Raw genomic sequence first — 21,172 nt, 5'->3', positions numbered from 1 at the left:
TTGGAGGGACTCGGTACGGAGCTCACTCCAGTCCCTGCTTACCAGCCGCCATCTTGGCTCAGCTCTCTCAGAACATTGTATTTTGAAAAGCAAAAGAGTTAAAGGTGTAACCATCAATTACATACCCAGCAAAATGGATTATAATCCAAAATGAAAAAAATATGGACATTTATGAAATGCAAGAAATTTAGGTATTTGTGACAAAAAGACCACAACTAAATGAAAAATTTGATATATAACATCCAGAAGAAATAAAAGGAAAATATTAAAGACTAATTATAAGGGACTCATTAAGATCAAACTGTTTAATATATTAAAATGTTACCATTATTCTTAAGACTATCATCATTACTAGAGCAGTTTGAAAGAAAGATTGGGGATGAGTTGTTAATAATGGGGTTATTCTGAAAAACAAAATTGGGAAGGAAAAGCTAAAAAAGCAATTATCTCATGCAAGTTTGTCATGAAAGGAAGGAGTGATTCAGAGGAAGGAGGTGGGGGTGTAGTGCTGGAATCTCATTCTCACTGGATATGGGTTAAACAGGAAATAACATATACATCTAAAAGGGTATAAAAGTCTTCTAAACTTAGGGAGAAATAAGAGGACCAGTGGATAAGATAAGGAAAAGACCTTTAGAAGTCTATGTAGATTAAGATTTAGGAATGTGGAGAGAGAGAGTAAGGGAAGAGCTCTTAGAAAAGTGGGTAGAATAAAAAGTGAGAGTAAAGGGAGAGGATAAGGTAACAGGGACAGAGTAAGAAGAGAGGCAGAGAAGAACAATACAAATTGGATGGAAAGAAATTCACAAAGAGTAATTGTAACTTTGAATATGAACAGGATGAACTCACCCTTAAAATGGAAACAGCAGAATGGATTAAAAATGAGAATCCAACAATACGTTGTTTACAAGAAACACATTTAAAAATGGCAGAATTAAAATGGAGGGAGTAGAATTTATTATGTTTCAGCTGAAGCAAAAAAGGCAGGGTAGAAATTACAATTTCAAAGTTATGGCTAAAATAGATTTAATTAAAAGAGATAAACAGTATAACTACATTTGGATAAAAGTTACCGTATACAGTGAAGCAATATCAATACTGAATCTATATAGCCCAAATACCATAATATTGAAACTTTTACAAGAAATGTTAAATGAAATAGAGGTGGAGATAGATATTAGTAATACAATAGTGGGGGACTAAAAGCTTTCCCTTTAAGAACTAGATAAATCTTGCAAGAAAACAAGAAACAAGTCAAGGAACTGAATAGAGAGAGAACTGACTGAAAGTAGAAAGAATACACCTTTTTTCTCAGTGGTTCATGGAACCACTTTAAAAGATTAACCACATATTTGGACATAAAAATTTAATAGTAAAATGCAGAAAAGCAGAAATATTTAATGTGTCCTTTTCAAGTCACAACGGAGAGTAGACAATCTAATCTTAAAGAATAAATGGGCTAAAGAACAAAGTATAGAAACAATCAATAATTGTATTAAAGAGATAACAATAATGAGACACCATATCAAAATCCATAGGATACAGCAAAAGCACAGATCAGAGGAAAATGTGCATCTATAAATGCTTACATCAAAAAAAAAAAAAGAGAAACAGCAAAACAACCAATTGTTTATGCAATTTAAAAAACTGGAGAGAGAACAAACTAAAAATCCCTAATTAAACACTAAATTAGAAATCCTAAAATTTAAGGTGAGATTAATAAAACTATGTGTAAAAACCACTGAATTAATAAAAATAGGAGCTGGTTTTATGAAGAAGAAACCAATAAAAAAGATAAACTATTTGTTAATTTGATGAAAAAAAAGAGGGAAGAAAACCAAATCACTAGAATTAAAATAGAATAGGATGAATATACCACTAACAAAGATGAAATTAAAGCAATTATAAGGAGGTTTTTTCTTTTATTTTTTGAGGAGGGAAGGCAGGGCAATTGGGGTTCAGTGACTTGCCCAAGGTTACACAGCTAGTAAGTGAGTCAAGTGTCTGAAGCTGGATTTGAACTCAGGTTCTTCCCACTCGAGGGCCAGTGCTCTACTCATTGTGCCACTTAGCTGCCCCATGAGGAGTTATTTTGGCCAATTTTTTGTCAATAAATTTAACAATTTAAATGAAATGGAAGCATATTTACCAAAAAAAAAATCGCCTAGATTAGCAGAAATAGGATATCACAAAAGACTTATTTTAGAAAGAGAAACTGAACAGGCCATAAATGAGCTTCCAAAGAAAAAAGCACCAAGACCAAGTGGATTTATAAGTGAATTCTATCAAACATTTAAAGGTCAATTAATTCCAATTTTAAATAAATTATTTGATATAATAGGCAAACAAGATCCAACCCTTTATGAAACAAATATGAAACTAATATCTGAACCAGGAAGAGTGAAAACAGAGAAAGAAAATTATAGATCAATTTCATTAATGAATATGGATGCAAAAATCCTAAATAAAATCCTAGGTAAAAGATTACAACAATATATTATAAAGATTATCCATTATGATCAAATGAGTTTTATACCAGGAATGCAGGGATGGGTTGCCATAAGGAAAATTATTAACATAATTGATTACATCAATAATAATTTTTTAAGTCATGATTATATCAATAGATGCAGAAAAAGCTTTTGATAAAGAATAATTCATTTGTTTTTAAAATGCTTCAAAGTATGGATTTTTCCTTAAAATGATAAAAAACATTTATGTAAAACCATCAACAAGCATTATTTGTAATGGAGATAAGCTAGATGCCTTCCCAGTAAGATCAGATGTGAAACAAAGATGCCCACTGTCACCAATATAATTCAACATTGTATTGGAAATCCTAGCAATGGTAATAAAAGCAGAATAAGAAACAGAAGGAATTAGAATAGGGAATGACGTAATAAAGCTATTTCTTTTGGCACACGATATGATGTTATACTTGGAAAATCCCAAAAACTCAACTAAAAATTTAGTTAAAACAATGAATAATTTTAGCAAAGTAGCAGGATATTAATCCACATAAATCATCAGCATTCCTACATAGCCCAAAAAACTCTGCAAGAAGAGATAGTAAGACACACTGTAGATATTATAAAATACCTCAGTATACACCTGTCAGAACAAGCCCAGGAACTATATCAATGAAATTATTTAAAAAAAAAACTTTATACAAATGAAACTTGATTTACATAATTGGAGAAATACTCATTGTTCATGGGTAGGCATGGCCAATAAAATAAAAATTACAATTTTACCTAAGCTAATTCATACATTCAATGCCAACCCAACTAAACTGCCAAAAATATTTTAGTGTATGAGAAAAAATAATAACAAAATTCATTCGGAAGAACAAAAAGTCAAGAATATCAAAGGAACAAATAGAAAATGTAAAGGAAGCTAGTATATCTAAAACTATAGATTTTAAACTATATTATAAGGCTGTAATTATTAAACTATATGTTACTGGCTAAGAAATAGAAAGGGAGACCAATTGAACAGAGCAGACATGTAATTGACAGCAGCAAATATAGTAACCTTGTATTTGATAAGCATAAAGAATTAAGATTTTGGGATAAAAATTCATTATTTGGTAAAAATTATTGAGAGAACTGGAAAGCAGTATGGCAAAAATTGACCACAAACTAATATCTTACACCATTTGCCAAGATGAGGTCAAAATAGATACATGACTTTGGTATAAAGGGAGATGTTACAAAAACAATTTGAAGAACATGGAATATATTGCCTGTCAGACTTATGGATAAATGAACAATTAATGAATAAACAAGAGACAGACAGCAGAGTGAGGTGTAAAATGGATAATTTGGATTACATTGCATTAAAAAAGTTTTGGACAAATAAAACAAATATAGCCAAGATCAGAGGGAAAGGAGAAAATTGGGGGAGGGTGTGGGTTTATAGACAGTTTCTCAGATAAAGGTCTCATATCTCAAATATATAAAGAACTTTGCCAAATCTATAAGAATATGAGTCATTCCCCAATTGACAAATGGTCAAAGGATATAAACAGGCAGTTTTCAGATGAAGCAATCAAAACAATTTTTTAGTCAATTGGAGAATGGCTATATGATCATAATGGAATACTGTTGTACTTGGGGTGGCTATGGTTCTATGGAGCCCCAGGAACAACAAAGGCCTGAAGGAAAACAGGCCTGTGGAAGTGCTGGGAGTGGTTTCAGGGCCCCTGGGAGATAATCCCTTCTTCTGAGGGTTTAAGCTGATAAGCCTGGCCCAGGAGGACTGTGCTGCAGATTTGGCAGGAGGGGCTGGCGAGGAGAAAGAAAAGCAGATGGCAGCTGCCGAAATATTGATCCAGACAGAGAAGAACACTGCTTGCATGGGAACTTTGGAAAGCTGAAAGTGCCGAGCTGCCTTGGAGCTGACTTTGGTGAGAGGAGCGAAATGGTGGAGCATCACCTACATTCCAGCAGAAGCCAGGTGAGGCCAGCCAGAGTTGGAACCCAGGAGCTTGGATTTCAGCCCTGGGGCAAGATTGAAACTTTGCAGCAAGGCGCTAATTGTGCCTTTCTGCTGCCTCCCCCTTGGGCTGCTTGGGACAGAGGAGGGAGGCATAGATTTGTTTTGGTTGGGGTGAAGGAGGTGCCTTGGACCCCCAGGGACCCCACCCTGTTGGCTTTTCTCACCCAGTCACCCCTCAGGATTTGGAACCAGGGACTGGAACATAATGGGGAGAACAGACCCCAAAAGAACTTTGGACTCTTTATTTGAAATTGGGACTTTGGGTGCCAAGTGGAAGCCTGCAACTGCAGTTTGGGGAGAAGGAGACATCCCCAAGAGAACTCTATTTGTTTGTTTGTTTGCTTTAGGACTTTACTAACTAAAGCATGCCCGTGCCTCATGGTACTGGGAAAAAGCCTACAATGGCAGTGTGATGCTGAAGAAGCACTTTATTTGGACACTCTGTATTAGCTAGAGATTAACTTGCTTTGACCTAGGGTGGACATTTGAATTGTAAACAAATATTTGGGAATGTCACTGAATGATATGTTTTGCTTAGTTGTGAATGATGTATTTTAGTTTTCTGTGTAACTGGATCACAATGTATGTTCTAGGATCCATGGCTGATTAGATTAGGTATCCTGGAACATGGGGTGGAGTGTGCTGGTAAGCAAAATGCACTCTTAGCACTCAGTTCAACCAAGTGCCCTTGAAGAGTTTGGCTTTTGTTTCCTTTGATTAATTCAGTGTATTTCATTGAGTCTTACTAGGTGCTAAGCCCCAGGCTCAATCCCCTATTAGGTGCTAAGCCTATGTGGGTGTGAAGCTCCCAGGGTACTAAGGGGAGGTGCTAACTCAAGAGCCAATCATAGCAGCCTAAGTTCTGGTCATTCTGATGACATTTGATGATGTCTGAAACAGTATAAGAGAAGACAGAGCTATTTGCTCAGGGCTCTCACTCTTGGTGGCAAGCTGATGTGGAGACTCCAGGCAGCTGCAGTTAAGAGCCCTTCAGCTCATAACCCGGATGCTGGGACTTTGTTAAACTCTGGTAACTACGTATTGGGATTTGAATCAGACAAGGTCTGTCTGTCGATGTTTGTACTTTGTTTGTATTTTGCTCTGAAGTTCAGGGTGCTGGTTTTTTCCCCTGAACTAAGTGAGTGATATTTGTATGCTGCATTAAAATGAGCTTGTTAACCCCTTAGCATTGCTTTCCTTAGTAAAGCAGATCAAAAGAACCTCGGCTTTTGCAGCGTGCTGTCAGCATTCTTGTTGTTGGGCTTGTGTTGGTCTTTCGCCCCCACAACAGCTGCTAGCCGGATTGTTGAAACAGTTGTAAGAAACAATGGAGTAGCTGATTTTAGAAAAAAAACATGGAAAGACTTGAATGAAATAATGAGGAGTGAAATGAGCTGCACCAAGAAACTACTGTATATAGTAATAGCAATATTGTTTTAAGAACAACTTTGAGTGACTAAGTCACTTTGACTAATGTAAATACCCAAATTAACTACAAAGGACATATGAAGGAAGATGCTATCTGCACCCAGAGAAAGAACTGATAAATAATGTCTAATGGTGGACATCTCTAAGGCTGGTGGCGGGGGGGGGAGGGAAGAAAAAAAGGAAAAAAAAAGAATGTATATGATGACTTTATTTTATATTTAAAAGGAATTGCAAGCTGTTCCTAATAAATTTTCAGTTTTATGTGCAATCATCTTTTTAATCATACTATGTTATGGAAATACTTGTTTTCTTCTATAAATGAAAAATAAAATAAATGTTTTTTTTTAAAAGAGTCTCCCAGACAACAGAGGTTGGTTGTAACTTGGATTTCTCTGCATCTTCACCTATGTCCATGTCATGGAATAATGGAACACTCCTGTTTGAAGAAGGATGTAAATGAAATAGAATCTGGGCTCCCTATGATTTGTAGGACAACTTTTCATATGCTTCTAGACATCACAAACCCACTGGTAACTCCTATGTATATACAGAAACAGTAGAAGAAGAGTGTGTAAGAGCTCATGATGGGGTGGCAAGGAGCAACATGAAAAGGGAGAAGAAAAGGACAAAAGTCTAGACAGGGCTAAGAATTCAAGAGAGAGAGAGCCAAGGACCTCAGAAAGGTACAGCCAGACTATGAGACTCCAATTTAATTCTACTCAACAACTATTTGTTGAACATTTCTGTGCCAAGCTTTGGAGACACAGAGACAAAAATATAACTATCCTTGCCCTCAAGCAACATATTTTGCAGAAATAAGCTTGTGATTCTGTCAATTTCCAGTTGTCAATGTCATTCCTAAGTTGTTGTGCCAGAGAAAATCATGATACTTTAAATGTGGTTTAACCAAGGTAGTGAACTGTGAACCTCTGACCTAAGGGAATTTTGAGGAAGGGGAGAGGAAAAAATGGGAGTAGGGGTAGCAGAAGCAGAGAAGCTGAGCCTAGGAGGAAACAGGAAGTAGTGCCTTAAGATTACCAGCACCATGGTCCAAGAGGGGGGCTATGAGGGCACATCTTCCTTAAAGACAGTGGGGATCAATGCTATTTTCTTGATTACCAACCCTAGTTCCCAAGGTGGTACTTTTAAATTTCTAGCCTCTGTTTTAGGATCCCTGACCCCTCTTTTTTAAAGTTAATTTATTTATATTAAAATTTCAACATTTACTTCCATAAATTTTAAATTTTTCCTCCTCTCTCCCCACTCCTTCCCCAAGATGCCTGCAATCTGATATAGGCTCTACATCTACATTCCAATTAAAAATATTCTCATATTAGTTATGTTATGTTGAAGAATTATAACTAATGGGAGATTCCATGAGAAAGAAAAATAGTCTGCTTCACTCTGCATTCAGACTCCATAGTTCTTTCTCTGGATGTGGATGGCATTTTCCATCATGAGTCCTTTAGAATCGTTTTGGGCCCTTGCATTGCTGAGAAGGGATAAGTCTATCAAAATCAGTCATCACAGACAGTGGCTGTTACTGTGCTGTTACTGTGTACAATGTTCTCTTGGTTCTGCTCACTTCACTCAGCCCCAGTTCATATACATCTTTCCAGGTTTTTCTGAAATCTGCCTACTTGTTATTTCTTATAACACAATCATATTCCACTACATTCATATGCCACATTTTCTTCAGTCATTCCCCAGTTGATGGGCATCCTCTCAATTTCAAGGTCTTGGCCACCACAAAGAGAGCTGATATAAATATTTTTTGTGCATATGGGTCCTTTTCCCATTTTTATGATCTCTTTGGGATACAGCCCTAGAAGTGGTATTGCTGGGTCAAAGGGTATGCACATTTTTAAAGCCTTTTGGGCATAGCTCCAAATTGCTCTCCAGAATGGGTGGATCAGCTCACAGCTCCAACAACAACGAATTAGCGTTCCAACTTTCCCACATCTTCTCCAACATGTATTATTTCCTTGATCTGTCATGTTAGCCAATCTGACAGGTGTGATGTGGTACCTCAGAGTTATTTTGATTTGCATCTCTCTAATCAATAGTGATTTAGAGCATTTTTTCATATGACTATAGATATCTTTAATTTCTTCATCTGAAAACTGCTTGTTCATATCCTATGACCATTTATCAATTGGGGAATGACTTGTATCCTTGTAAATTTGACTCTGTTCTCCATATATTTTAGAAATGAGGCCTTTATCAGTGATATTAGTTGTAAAAAATTCTTTCCCAGTTTTCTGCTTCCCTCCTAATCTTGTTTGCATTGGCTTTGTTTGTACAAAAACTTTCCAATATAATGTAATCAAAATTATCTATTTTGCTTTTCATGATGTTATCTATCTCTTGTTTGGTCACAAATTGCTCCATTCTCCCAAATCTGACAGATAAACTATTACTTGTTCTCCTAATTTGTTTATGGTATTAGCCTTTATACCTAGATCCTGTACTCATTTGAACTTTATTTTGGTATACGATGTCAGACGTTGGTCTATGTCCAGTTCCTGCCATACTATGTTCCAGTTTTCCCAGCAGGTTTTTGTCAAATAGTGAGTTCTTATCCCAGAAGCTGGAGTCCGTGGGTTTATCAAGCAGTAGATTGCTATAATCATTGACTGCTGCGTCTTGTGTACCTAACCTATTCCACTGATCCACCTCTATTATGTAGCCAGTACCAAGTGGTTTTGATGATTGCTGCTTTGTAATACAATTTAAGATCTGCTATGGCTAGACCACCTTCCCTAGCATTTCTTTTCATTAATTCTCTTGATATTCTGGACCTTTTGTTCTTCCAGATGAATTTTGTTATTATTTTTTCAAGCTCTATAAAATAATTTTTTGGTAGTTTCATTGGTATAGAACTGAGTAAGTGTTTCAACAATCCAGCCAGCAGCTGCTGCGGGGGTGTAAAACCAACAACAACCAGCTCACAGAAGGCTGCAAGCCCAGATTCTTCTGATCTGCTTTACTAAGAAAAGCAACATTAAGGGGTTAACAAGCTTACTTTAATCCAGCATACAAATATCATTCACTCAATTCAGGGGAAAAAGCCTGAACTTCAGAGAAAACACAGACAAATTACAAACATCCACAGACAGACCTTGTCTGATTCAAATCCCAATTCATAGTTACCAGGGTTTAACCAAGTCGAAACATCCGGGCAAGCTGCAAGGCTCTTAACTACAGCTGCCTGGAGTCTCCACATCAGTGGGCCACCAAGACTGAGAGCCCTAAGCAAATAGCTCTGTCTTCCCTTTTTATGCACTCTTTAGCTGTCATCAAATGTCACCTGAGTGACCAGAACTTAAGCTCTTACTATTGGCCCTGGTCTTAGCACCTCCCTTCCTTGGCCCCACATGGAGCCCCACCTTAATTACCAATTCACACCCACATAGGCTGATGTAGTATCAATTGAGTTGGGACTTTCTTACTGTTTTAAAAGGATTAAGTGTCTTTGAGTCTTACTAGGTGCTAAGCCGAAGGCCCAAAAGCTGGGAATAGAAATGAGAAGCTTTCCTGACCTCTTCCCACAACCAGGTAAAAGTGGTTTCTCCCTCCTCAGATCTCTTGAAATTTGTTGCCTGGATCTCCCTTTGTTCTTATCTCACATTTGTATGCATGACTCACTCCCACTTTAATTGTCAGCTTCATGAAGGCAAGTGCAGAGTCTTACCTTTCTTAATTCTTTCTCCAGCCCAGACCATAAAGCAAAGTACACAGCAGTATGTTAAAAAGGCTCAGTGATTTAAAGTTTTTTTTTTTCAATTACTTTAAGGCATCATAACTAATCCTTATTCAGACTCCTATTTCTCCAACCTTATCCAGGGCAGCAATTGGGACTGAAAGGGGGGAATTAGTTGTATTTTATATGGCCCAGAAGAGGGCAGCTAGGTGGTACAATGTATAATGTGCTCAGGCTAAAGTCAAGAAGAGCTGAGTTCAAATCTGACCCCAGACACTAACTAGCAGGATAACCCTGGGCAGGTCACTTAACCCTGTTTGCCTTAGAAACCTGATCTGTAAAATGAGCTGAAGAAGGAAATGTCACACTCCTCCAGTGTCTTTGCCAAGAAAACTCCAAACAGGGTCATGAAGGGTCAGACATGATCATGGTGACTGAACAACAACCACCACAACATGACACATGATTTGCACATGGTAAATTCTTCACCACCATATGATGAAGGAATGGTGAAAGAAAGCCATGAATTAGGAACACGATGCAGGAAGGAAATTCATGGGGTTATGTGACTACAAAGGGAGTTGGGAGGAGCAGGGTGCTAAGGATGGGCATTTGGGGATGAGTGACCGTGAAGGGCATGGTCTGGGGACAAAGAGTACTACAGAACAAGTGATCAAGGACTAGGCAAAAGCGATGCTCCTAAGACTCAGGGTTGCCAAGTCTTGTCCCCTCATGGACCAATCATGCCTGATTAACCAGACAGGAAGCCCTTTCCCCAGTTTCCTCTGATAATTACCTTGTGAATGCAGAATATAACAAAAGAGACCTAAATATGACACGGAGAAAATGCTATAAATGAATATAAATGGTTCTGGTAGCACAGTCGGTGACTCAGGTTCTTCACCTAAAACACAATTACACATAAATATCAGAACCAGGGCTCTCATGAGAATCCATACAGCATCTTTTCTCCCCATCTCCCCTACCATGCTCCCATGCAGAGAACAAAGCCATAGATGTGGCCAAATTCTCAGCCCTTCCAGTCTTGGTTGCTCCCTGCCCCAACCTTTGTGCCCTATAGCAGACAATTTCTCCCTTCTACCAATAGCATTACCATGTTCATATCCCCTTTCTGCATTGCCAGATCAGACCATGCCAGCTGGAGCTAGCACCATTTGTTAGCTACAACATTAGGCTGCATTGATGCAGACACTATGGAGTGCAAGTGGGACAGGGGGTCAATTCTGTATACTTTTTGGATAGGTTTATATTGAGAAGATCTCAGAGATAAGAGGGAACTCACACACTTAAACCAGAATGTCCTCTACGACTCTCCCTACAAGTGGTCATCCAGTCTTTGTGTAAAGACTCACAGGAATGGGTAGCTTACTGCCTCCTACAGGGCCAATTTCACTTTGGTATTGCTCTGATTGTTAAGAAGTTTTTCTATATGTCAAGCCTAAATTTGCCCTTTTGCAACTCGTGTTCCAGAAGAAAGAGCTGCTGTGGACCTCTAGGTGGGATAGGGATTTGGGGCTGTTTTTCACTCAGAGCTACCTTGAAACTGAGAAGACTCGGCTGTGCTATTGCTTCTATCTCTGTAGGGTGCTTTCTTTCCTTCTTTTAAGTGAAGGAGTCTTGGAGATGCGAACTTCAAAAGACACTATCATGGTCTCTGGGGGCTAGAGCCTGTGCAAAGATTTACCAGAAGTCATACAGTAAAAAGTAAAGTCCCAAAGAACCAAAATGACCCAGGCCAGTTTTAAGACAGATGTGGACTCATCCATCCATAGACTATGTCATATTTGGAAGTCAATTTGGTGGGAACAATGCTATGTAGAACCTGCCTTAAGTTTGATTCTACTCCCCCCAGGGCCTGAGGTGGGACAGGGAAGACTGTATCCCAGGTATTGGGAGGAAATATTTCCATTTATGTTCTTGCAATATTTTAAAAAGCTAATTGATATTAATTGCTTAAATGGAACTGGGGCACTAATCACCAGCAATTAACAGTGGGGAGAGCATAATGGGATGAAGACCCAAGCTGAAAACATTAGAAAAAAATGCCTTCACTGTTCCTCAATGGTACCCTCATATCCTGAAGAGAGATGAAAGCAGACTCACTCTAGAAGACTAAAGTGAGAGAATAGCTACATATAAAATAATCATATTTATCGTGTGATCATAGATTTAGATATCAATTCCATCCTTCTAATTTTACAGATGAGGAAACTGAGGCGGATGACAAATCACTTATCTAGTAATATACAGTCAGTAAGTGCTTGAGGTAGGACTTGAAATAAGGTTTTTTTTTTTCTGATTCTGGATACAGTTCCCTAACCACTATACCCTGAATCTTGGTCCTTTATTAAAAATTAAAAACAAGAAGGGACTTTAGAGACCAACTAGTCCAGCTCCTTCATTTTACAAAAGAGGGACTGAGGCCTGTGGAAGTCAAATGACTAGTCTAAGGCCACTCACATACTAAACAGGAGAGTCAGGACTTGAATCTAAGTTCTTTGACAACATATCCAGTATCATGTTGCCATGTGAAATTGAAGTCATCCTAATGTGATTTGGATTCAAGCCAAGGGTGATTCTGTCACAACACAAAATGCCGTATCAAAACAGTCTTGAATTTCCTCACTGTGCTCCCACTCCCCACCCCTAACCCACTTTACCTTAGGGATATCCTATGCCCCAGGTCTCTGGGACCGGAGTTTATAGATTGTCCATCTTTCCCAAGCCCCAAAGGGTTCCTAGCCCATGTTAGTTTGAGAAGTACTATTCTTCATCATCCCCCATAGCTACCCATCAGGTAGTATTGTTCCAGTCTGTCTATATGTGCTTGATTGCTATGGCCTCGAGAAATAAAAGCCTAGGGAGGAGCATTTGTATAGAATATGTATGTGGAGGAAGGGGAGAAAGTAGTAGTACAAAAATGATGTTCTTCCTCCTACAACCTCCCTTCACAGTTCCTTCCCTTTGTAGCTTTCTTTTTTTTCTCCCAATTTCCTTCTCTCCCTTCTCAGTAATCTTCCTAAAGATAATGTTTGGATTTTCTCTCTTTATGTGCTCTCCAAATCTTAGCAATGGCTATCATGCTCCTTTTGTCCCATGTCCCAAGGCTGTTGAGTCTGAGGTCTTTGGAATGGAAACAATATGGAAATTCCCAGAGAAAAGTTGGCAAATAATCCAAGGGAATCCAGAGGAGGATGACCAGGATGGTGAATAGCTTTGAGATTATGCCATAAAACAAAACTGCTAAAGTTTAGTGATCTCATTCTTCCAGTTTGGTGATTATCATAGCCTGGAGAAGAGAATACTTAGCCAGGGCACGATAATTGTTTACAGGTTTGAAGAACTAGGATTTGGAAAATGAATTACACTTGTTCTGATTGTCCCTCTGGGACTAGCAGTAAGGGTGAAAGCTGCAGAGAGGATGATTTAAGTTTGATGTCAGAAAAAACTACTTAATGTTGAAATTTATTCAGAAGTGGAAAGGGCTGCCTCCCTCAGGGAAGTAACATGACTTTTCACTGGAAGTCTTTAAGTAAAGGCTGGAAGTTCTATTAAATTAAACAAGTATTCATTAATTATTTTCCATGGATAAGGCACCAGCTGAGGGGCCAAGAATACAAGCCAAATGAAAATAGGGACTTGCTGGGCATGTAGAGAGACATTTCTTGTTCACAGAGGTATTGGAGTAGATGGACTGGGAGGTCCCTTTCAAATAGGACATCCTGTGATTCCAGGAATCACAGAGCTAGGAAGGAAGTTTTCCCACCCCACACCCCACCCATATATGCACACAAACATGCCCAGTCCAGGGCCCAGTTCTTTACCTAAGACCTTCAGCTCCACGTCAGCTTGCTCTTGGTAAAAACCATCTGCGATGAGACATGTGTATTTTCCTGCATCCAAGAGTCTCACATCTCGTATCTTCAGGGTGACATTCCCACTTGTGATAGCATCTCTCATCAGCTCTGTCCTCCCTTGGTAATCAGGGGCCTGGTCTCCAAAATGATCCTCTCCATCTTGATAGAGATGTACCATCTGAGTGGATTGCAACCAGATCACTTCCATGTGCTGAGCACTCTGAGGTGGGGACAAGTAACATGGTAACTCTGCCTCTCCCCCAAGTGAGGCCTGAATGGGTCCTGCAGGTCCAATCACTCTGAACTCCCCTGTTCAATCAGGCAGAAAGAGGGGATAAGAGGTCAAAGAGGAGAACAGCAGAGGGAAAATACGGTCAAATTTCAGTATGTAAAAGGGACAAAAGAAAGGAACCTTGAAATAGGATGGGAAGGGAAGAAGTATGGTGGGAGATTTCAGAGAGAGGGAAGTAAAGAAGGAGGGGACAGATTATGAGGATAATGAAAAAGTCCTACCAGAGAGAGCATAGGGAAGTTAAGAAAATCCCAAGAAAGGACTAGAAGAATATCAGCGGTATGACTTGGGAGAACGTGGAGAGTAGGGCAGGACAGGATCTCTATAGACTCAACTGTCAGCCTTCAAAGCTCCTGTTCTAAGTCAGAAGAAACCAATTAAACAGAGGCAAATACTTACCTAAGGCCATTTTAGGCATCATGATGAGGAGGAAAAAGAAGGCTATGAGAGAAGTAGAGAGACAGGCTCCAAAAGGACGTAGAATTTCCATCACACCTGGGAGAGGACACAGGGAGGAGGAAGAGGGATTAGTGACTGTGGTAGGGAACTAAACATCAGAGGACAAATGATTATAATGGGGAAGTGGGTCAATATCTGAGACATTGACACAAGGGCTCAATGACTTTCCGTGACATAGGAGGACCAGTGTATAGAAGGGACACAGGAGGACTATGATTGTGATAAGAATGTGGGTATTGGCTGTGATAAGAACAAAGGGCACCAGTAGCTATGACAAGGACATGAAGGAGCTTTAATATAACAAAGATACCATACTGTGATTGTGACAAAGAGAGTGGTGGTGATATCTATGAAAGAGATAAAATGACCATATAAGTGGGGGTGATGATCACTCACCTTGAAATGATACCATTTTATGGAAGAAGGAGCCTGAGGAACCCTTAAGAATGCCCCTCCACTCCAACACGTATGCATTCCTTCTGCCCCATGCACAAAGAGGTCCATTCATGTCAAGAAACATTTTAGGGAGATAGAAACTCAAGAATAGTGGAGGTATCTAGGAAAGAAAAAAAATCAAGAAGGGAATTGTTCAGTCTGAGGCTCCCCCGGTTAACCACATAAGGGGGAAGGCTCCTGTGTCTCAGATCCCCCTTTAGAAGGACGGCAGGATGCTCTGCTGCTAGTTCTCTCTCATGATTGATCCACAGAGGGACTAAGGAGCAAAATGTGATATTGGCAATAATGGAAAGAATCTCCTCAGGAACTCATCCAAATCTCAGGCCACCTAGAACTGGCCCCATGGTATATCCCTACTTTCAGGATTCTAATAGCATCTCCCACTGCCTCTCTTTTCTGTGCATTTGGGGAAAGGTGACTCATGATTGGTTGAGAGATCTATGAGCCCTTTGATCCTTGTCTATGTATACAGTAGCTTGATTTCTAATTGAGGAAAGAAAGAAGAAATAGGCCAAGGAAAAGGAGAGCAAAGGTAAGAAAAAAGAAGGCACACATTTGAATAGTGACTAAGAGACCATCGAAGACACAAGTACAGGTGCAGGGGAGCAGCACATTACTCAGTTCCCAATATTTACACCCCTAAGAAACTGCCAAGAGTGGTCATGTTGACATTCTCTCATGGTTAACCTTAGATTTTATCTTACTTTTGGTTGCTTAACTCCTAGATATTGTGGATTTTATCACATAAATTAATTTGTATGGCTTCCTCAACTACTCTTTTATGAACTTGTTTTGATAAATGTGTTTCCTCTTATCTGTCAAAGTCTTCTGTAGTGTAAGAAAAGCAAACATCGATTTTGTATTTTATATTTGATTTCACTCTGTTCTGTCAGCTCATCTGCAATGAGTCAAGTTGACCTGCTAATCTCTGTTCTATTCTTTCCTCAAGGAAGTCTGTGGGGGCAGAGCTAAGATGGTGGAGTAAAAACAGCGACTTGCTTTAACTGTCCCCAAACCCCTCCAAATACCTGTAAAAATGACTGTAAACAAATTCTAGAGCAGCAGAATGCAGAAAATGACAAAGTGAAACAAATTTCAAGCCCAAGACAACCTGGAAGGTCAACAGGAAGGGTCTGTTGCACCAGGCTGGGAGAGGAGTGCAGTCTAATGTGAGCCACAAGGGCACAGAACAGTGCCTAGCAAACCTGGTGCAGACCTCAGGGAACTGTATCACTGGCAGTTGTGGTGGTTTCCAGACTTCTCAACCCATAAATGCCAAAGAAAACATAGAAGGTCAGAAAGAAAGGTCTGTCAAATCACAGTGAGAGAGGGGCACAGTTTGGCCCCAACCTCAGGGTGGTGGCATAAGCTAGAGCGGTGGAAGCAGAGGCTGCTTCTGGAGCTCTCAACTCACAGACAGAGGGGGGATCAAATGGCTGATCAGATGGGAATTACAGGGATCTCTTTGATGTTGCTAAGACAGGATTCTTTTGTGCTGCCCTTGCTTGGATCTGGGTCGCAGTCCTGGGTGGCAGTCCTGGGGCAAAGAGGAATGATGCTATGTCAGAGCTTGTGGCAGCAGTGGAGAAAAAATCCTCATCACAGTTCCAAGGCAGAAAAGAGTACTTGTGGTCACTGACAGACCAGAGCATAGGCCAGGAGAGGAGTAAATACCTCTCCTTTGATCATACTGCCTTGGAAGAACTGAAAATTTACAGGTCCCTAGAAGTATCTCTTAAAACAGCTACACAAAACTCCTGAAGCTTGGGACTCTACACCCTCCACACTGAAAGCACAGCGCCACCTTAACAAAAAGTTAAATAGTTAAGTAATTGGCTGGGAAAATGAGCAAACAGTGGGAAAATCTCAGACTACAGAATCTTATTTGGTGACAGAGAAGATCAAAATATACAACCACAAGAAGACAACAAAGTCAAAGTTCCTACATTCAAAACCTCCAAGAAAAAATATTAAATGGTCTCATCATGGAAGAGCTCAAAAAGGATTTGGAAAACTAAGTAAGAGAAGTAGAGGAAAAACTGGGAAGAGAAATGTGAATGACGCAAGAAAATCATGAAAAATGAGTCAACAGCTTGCTAAAGGAGACACACAAAACTACTGAAGAAAATAATACCTTAAAAATAGAGTAACCCAAATGGCAAAAGAGGTCCAAAAAAGGTTCAATGAGGAGAAGAATGCCTTAAAAAGCAGAACTGGCCAAATGGAAAAGGAAGTCCAAAAGCTCACTGAAGAAAATAATTCCTTAAAAATTAGAATGGAGCAAATGGAAGCTAATGACTCAATGAGAAATCAAGAAATTAAAAAACAAAACCAAAAGAATGAACAAAATAAAAGATAATGTCAAATATCTCCTTGGAAAAACAACTGACCTAGAAAATAGATCCAGGAGAGATAACTTAAAAATTATTGGACTACCTGAAAGCCATGATTAAAAAAAAAAAAAAAAAGGATCTTGGACATCATTTTTCAAGAAATTATCAAGGAAAACTGCCCTGATATTCTGGAATCAGAGGGTAAAATAGAAATTGAGGGAGTCCACCAATCATTTCCTGAAAGAGATGCCAAAAGGAAAACTCCTAGGAATATTGTAGCCAAATTCCCGAGCTCCCAGGTCAAGGAGAAAATATTGCAAGCAACCAGAAAGAAATAATTCAAGTATAGTGGAAACACAAACATGATAACACAAGATTTAGCAGCTTCCACATTAAGGGATTAGAGGGCTTAGTATACGATATTCCAGAGGTGAAAGGAGTTAGGATTAAAACAAATTATGTATGTGTGTGTGTGATATTTAATATATGATATATATGTATATATGTACACATATATAAGTATATATATATATATGCAGAACACAGGGTGAGTTGAATATGAAGAGATGATATTTAAAAAATAAAATTAAAGGGTGAGAGAGGAATGTACTGGGAGAAGCAGAAAGGGAGAGGTAGAATGGGGTAAATGATCCCACATAAAAGAGACAAAAAAAAGCTTTTATAGTGGAGGGGAAGAGGGGGTAGGTGAAAGGGAATGAATGAACCTTACTCTCATTGAATTTGGCTTAAGGAGGGAATAACATACACACTCAGTTGGGTATGGAAATTTATCTTACCCTAGTAAGGGGGAAGGGGATAAGAGAGGGGGAGATGATGGAAGGGCAGGTAGATTGGGGGAAGGGGTAATCAGAAGCAAACACTTTTAAGAGGGACAGGGCCAAAAGAGAGAATAGAACAAATGGGGAGCAGGAAAAGATGAAGGGAAATATAGTTCGTCTTTTACAACATGACTATTATTGAAGTGTTTTGCATGACTACACAGGTATGACCTATATTGAATTGCTTGCCTTCTCAGTGAGGGTGGGTGGAGAGGAAGGAAGGGAAAGAATGTGGAACTCAAACTTTTAAAAAGGAATGTTAAAAATTGTTTTTACATGCAACTGGGAAATAACAGATACAGGCAATGGGGTACAGAAATCTATCTTGCCCTATAGGAAAATATAAGGAAAGAGGATAAGAGAAGGCAAGGTTGTGATAGAAGGGAAGGCAGATTGGGGAAAGGAGTAATCATAATGCATGCTGTCTTGGGGTGGGGAGAGGGGAGAGATGGGGAGAAAATTTAGAACTCAAAATCTTGTGGAAGTGAATGTTGAGAAGTAAAAATAGATAAATTAATAAAAACCCACAATTTTTTTTTAAAAAAAGAAGTCAGCTGTACTTGAGGGATGCCAAGCACTGTCCTTGCTGCTAGGGATATGAAGAAAAAAACAGTATGCCTTCAAGGAACTTACATTCCAGTGATCCCAAGCTTCTCCCCTAAATAAAGGCCCAATTTTCTTTTAAAACAATAATATTACTTTCATGATATTGTTTGACAGCAAGTCATGAAATAAGTCTCTGAAGTTGAGTATTTCCCAAAGGTTAATGGAGAGGCACATGGGGGATGGGTAGGGATATGATCAGCACATTAAAAATGAGGAATCATGTAGAAGTGATATAAAAGATGTTATGTAAAAGAAGCATTTATGAATGAAAAGAAGGCAGACTGATCTTGTAGTGAGCACAAAATATAGCAGCGGTGTGGTGGTGTAGTGGTATGGTCCAAGTGGAGCCTCTGCTGGTTTAGGCAGGGTTATCACTGCTTTTTATTCATCCTCCCTATTTTTGTATGAGTGGAACTACTCCTACCCTAGGACAGGAGTCTCATTCTTATCCGCTTATCATCTCAGATCCTTCCAACTTATTAGGAGTATGTTTTCTTTCTCAGTAACCAGGGAAAACAATGGGAAGGAATGGTGAAAGTCCCATTTCTAGTTAGTTGCTGGGCAAACCTCTGCACTACTTCTGACCCATTAATTCATTATCAAGAGTAATTTAGGCACATCTCCTTTCTATATATTGGGAAGCTGTAAAAATGGATCAGAAACAGCTAGGTGGATAGAACTTGTACTTAGAGTCAGGAAGACTTGAAAGCCAATTTGGCCCCAGGCACTCCCTAGATGTATAAACCTGGGCAAGTTACCTAACTTCAGTCTGCCTCAGTCTCCTCATCTGCATAATGGGGATAATAATAGTATCTCCTTTCTAGGGTTGTTGTGAGGAGAAAATGAGATATTTGTAAAGTGTTCTGCAAACCTAAAGACATTATATAAATGTTAGAAATAATGATGATGATGATGGTGATGAAGATGAGATCAATTCATTTCATTTTCAGCTTAGAAGCAGCAGCCAGCTCATCAATGGGGGGGAGAAAAGAAAAGAAAAAGTAGTCTTATTGATCTACTTGTATTTTTCTTTCTCGTGGCTTTCCCCTTTTGTTCTGATTCTTCTTTCACAACATGACTAATGTGCAGATATGTTTAGTATGACTGTACGTGTACAGCCTATATCAGATTGCTTGCCATTTGGGGGAGGGGAGCAGGAAGGGAAGGACAAAAAAATCTGGAACTCAAAATCTTATAAAAGTGAATGTTGAAAACTATCTTTACATGTAATTAGAAAAAATAAAATACTATAGGAAAAAAAGAAATATACTAACCAAAGCTTTTGGACTAATCTGAAATGGAAATGATTATTAATCTTTCTCTATTTTAGAATTTAAAGAGAGAGCCTCTCCTTCTCCCTCTGAACAGCCCAGGAAGGTCTCTTCCATTGAGGATAAGAGTGATAACTGAAAAAGGGCAAGGAACCATTGACTGAGCCACCTATGAGAAATATCCTTTCTCCCAATGTCACAAAGGAATTAAGCTACTGATCCATCTAAGAAACTTGTGACCGGTTGGAAAGAATCCTTAATGGTAATGGTCAGAGAGATTAGATGATTTAAGGAAAATTATCCTCCAAAATTAAATGACTATTGTTCTGGGATTGATGAAGCAAAATGTTAACTTTTACCTTACTCTCAGTTGTGTAACTAAGATTTATCATATTGTGAAATTCCCTTGTTCAAGAATCCTAAGAGTGTTACTTGAAATGTTTTGTTAGAGACACATGCAAGGGCATGAGAGGACCTCTGTCAATTTGGATATTTCTCTAAGCAGAATAATGTTTGGACTAGAATAGTGATAAATTAATAAAAAATTATTTTGTCAAGACTGCCTAAAATGCAGAGTACTGTATTCATTTGTTTTCAACAAGGGAAAAATAGAACGTTAAGGGCCTTGATTGAAATGGCTTTTATTTTTGTTTTTGCTTCACCAATACCTAGCACTGTGCCTTGAATATAGTAAGTACTAAATAAATATGTTTAGCTGAAAAAAAAATTAATGGTTGTTAACTGACTAATGATGAATAGATCTGACCATAGCACATTTCTGTTTAAAAACTTTTCATGGTACCTACTGTGTAAAATACAAAGCTCTTTGCCTGGCATTCAGGGTCCTCCACAGTCTAGCACCACCCTCCCATTCAAGTCTTACTTCACACTTACACACACTGTGCTATTGGCTATTCCCCAATCTTCATGCCATCTCTCACCTCTGGGCACTTGTCCAGGCAGTGCCCCTAGACCTTGAACATTCTCCCTTCATCTGCTATAATAACCCTTCTCTTTCTACAAGAACCATTTCAGTACCTGTTGCAGAGGTGGGGCTGACCCATGCGATCCCAGAAAACCAGTCATGTAAGCTGGGGAGTGGCAGGCTGCTACGTATGTCCGAGGGAAACTGAGGAACGTGGCAGGAGAAAAGGGCCTCTTCTGCCAGTTCGAAGCCTAGCTGCAGGGACCCACAAACCGAAAGCGATAGCAAAGACTAGTGGCAAAGGAAACTGCGGAAACGCCCTAGAAACTCGGAAAGTCCCTGGTCCCGCCCTTCTTAAGCACGCCCACTCTCCTCTCCTCCAATCTAGTCACGGCCCCTCCGCCAGATGCGTTCCCTCTCCCCAACGCCTCCCCACAAGATTTTGCCTCTGCCTCCTTTTCTTTTAGCCCCGCCCCCTCCTG

General features: G+C 39.2%; 1 protein-coding gene across 2 annotated transcripts in view; it reads right to left on the bottom strand.

The window, feature by feature from the left end:
- Positions 1-20,928, bottom strand: part of LOC118830882 (myelin-oligodendrocyte glycoprotein-like) — a 30,478-nt gene extending 9,550 nt beyond the window's left edge. For both annotated transcript variants that reach the window (XM_036737956.1, XM_036737962.1), the window contains exons 1-5: positions 20,804-20,928; positions 14,657-14,816; positions 14,201-14,296; positions 13,477-13,818; positions 10,428-10,535 (exon numbers count right to left, since the gene is read on the bottom strand). In XM_036737956.1, coding sequence (XP_036593851.1) covers positions 10,428-10,535; positions 13,477-13,818; positions 14,201-14,296; positions 14,657-14,816; positions 20,804-20,851 — 754 coding nt within the window. In that variant the 5' untranslated portion in view covers positions 20,852-20,928. The remainder of the gene's footprint in view (positions 1-10,427; positions 10,536-13,476; positions 13,819-14,200; positions 14,297-14,656; positions 14,817-20,803) is intronic.
- Between the last annotated feature and the right edge of the window lie 244 nt (positions 20,929-21,172).

The sequence above is a fragment of the Trichosurus vulpecula genome, chromosome 1, assembly GCF_011100635.1.
Source record: "Trichosurus vulpecula isolate mTriVul1 chromosome 1, mTriVul1.pri, whole genome shotgun sequence".
NCBI classification, from domain to species: domain Eukaryota; kingdom Metazoa; phylum Chordata; class Mammalia; order Diprotodontia; family Phalangeridae; genus Trichosurus; species Trichosurus vulpecula.
This window is presented reverse-complemented; position numbering and strand designations above follow the sequence as displayed.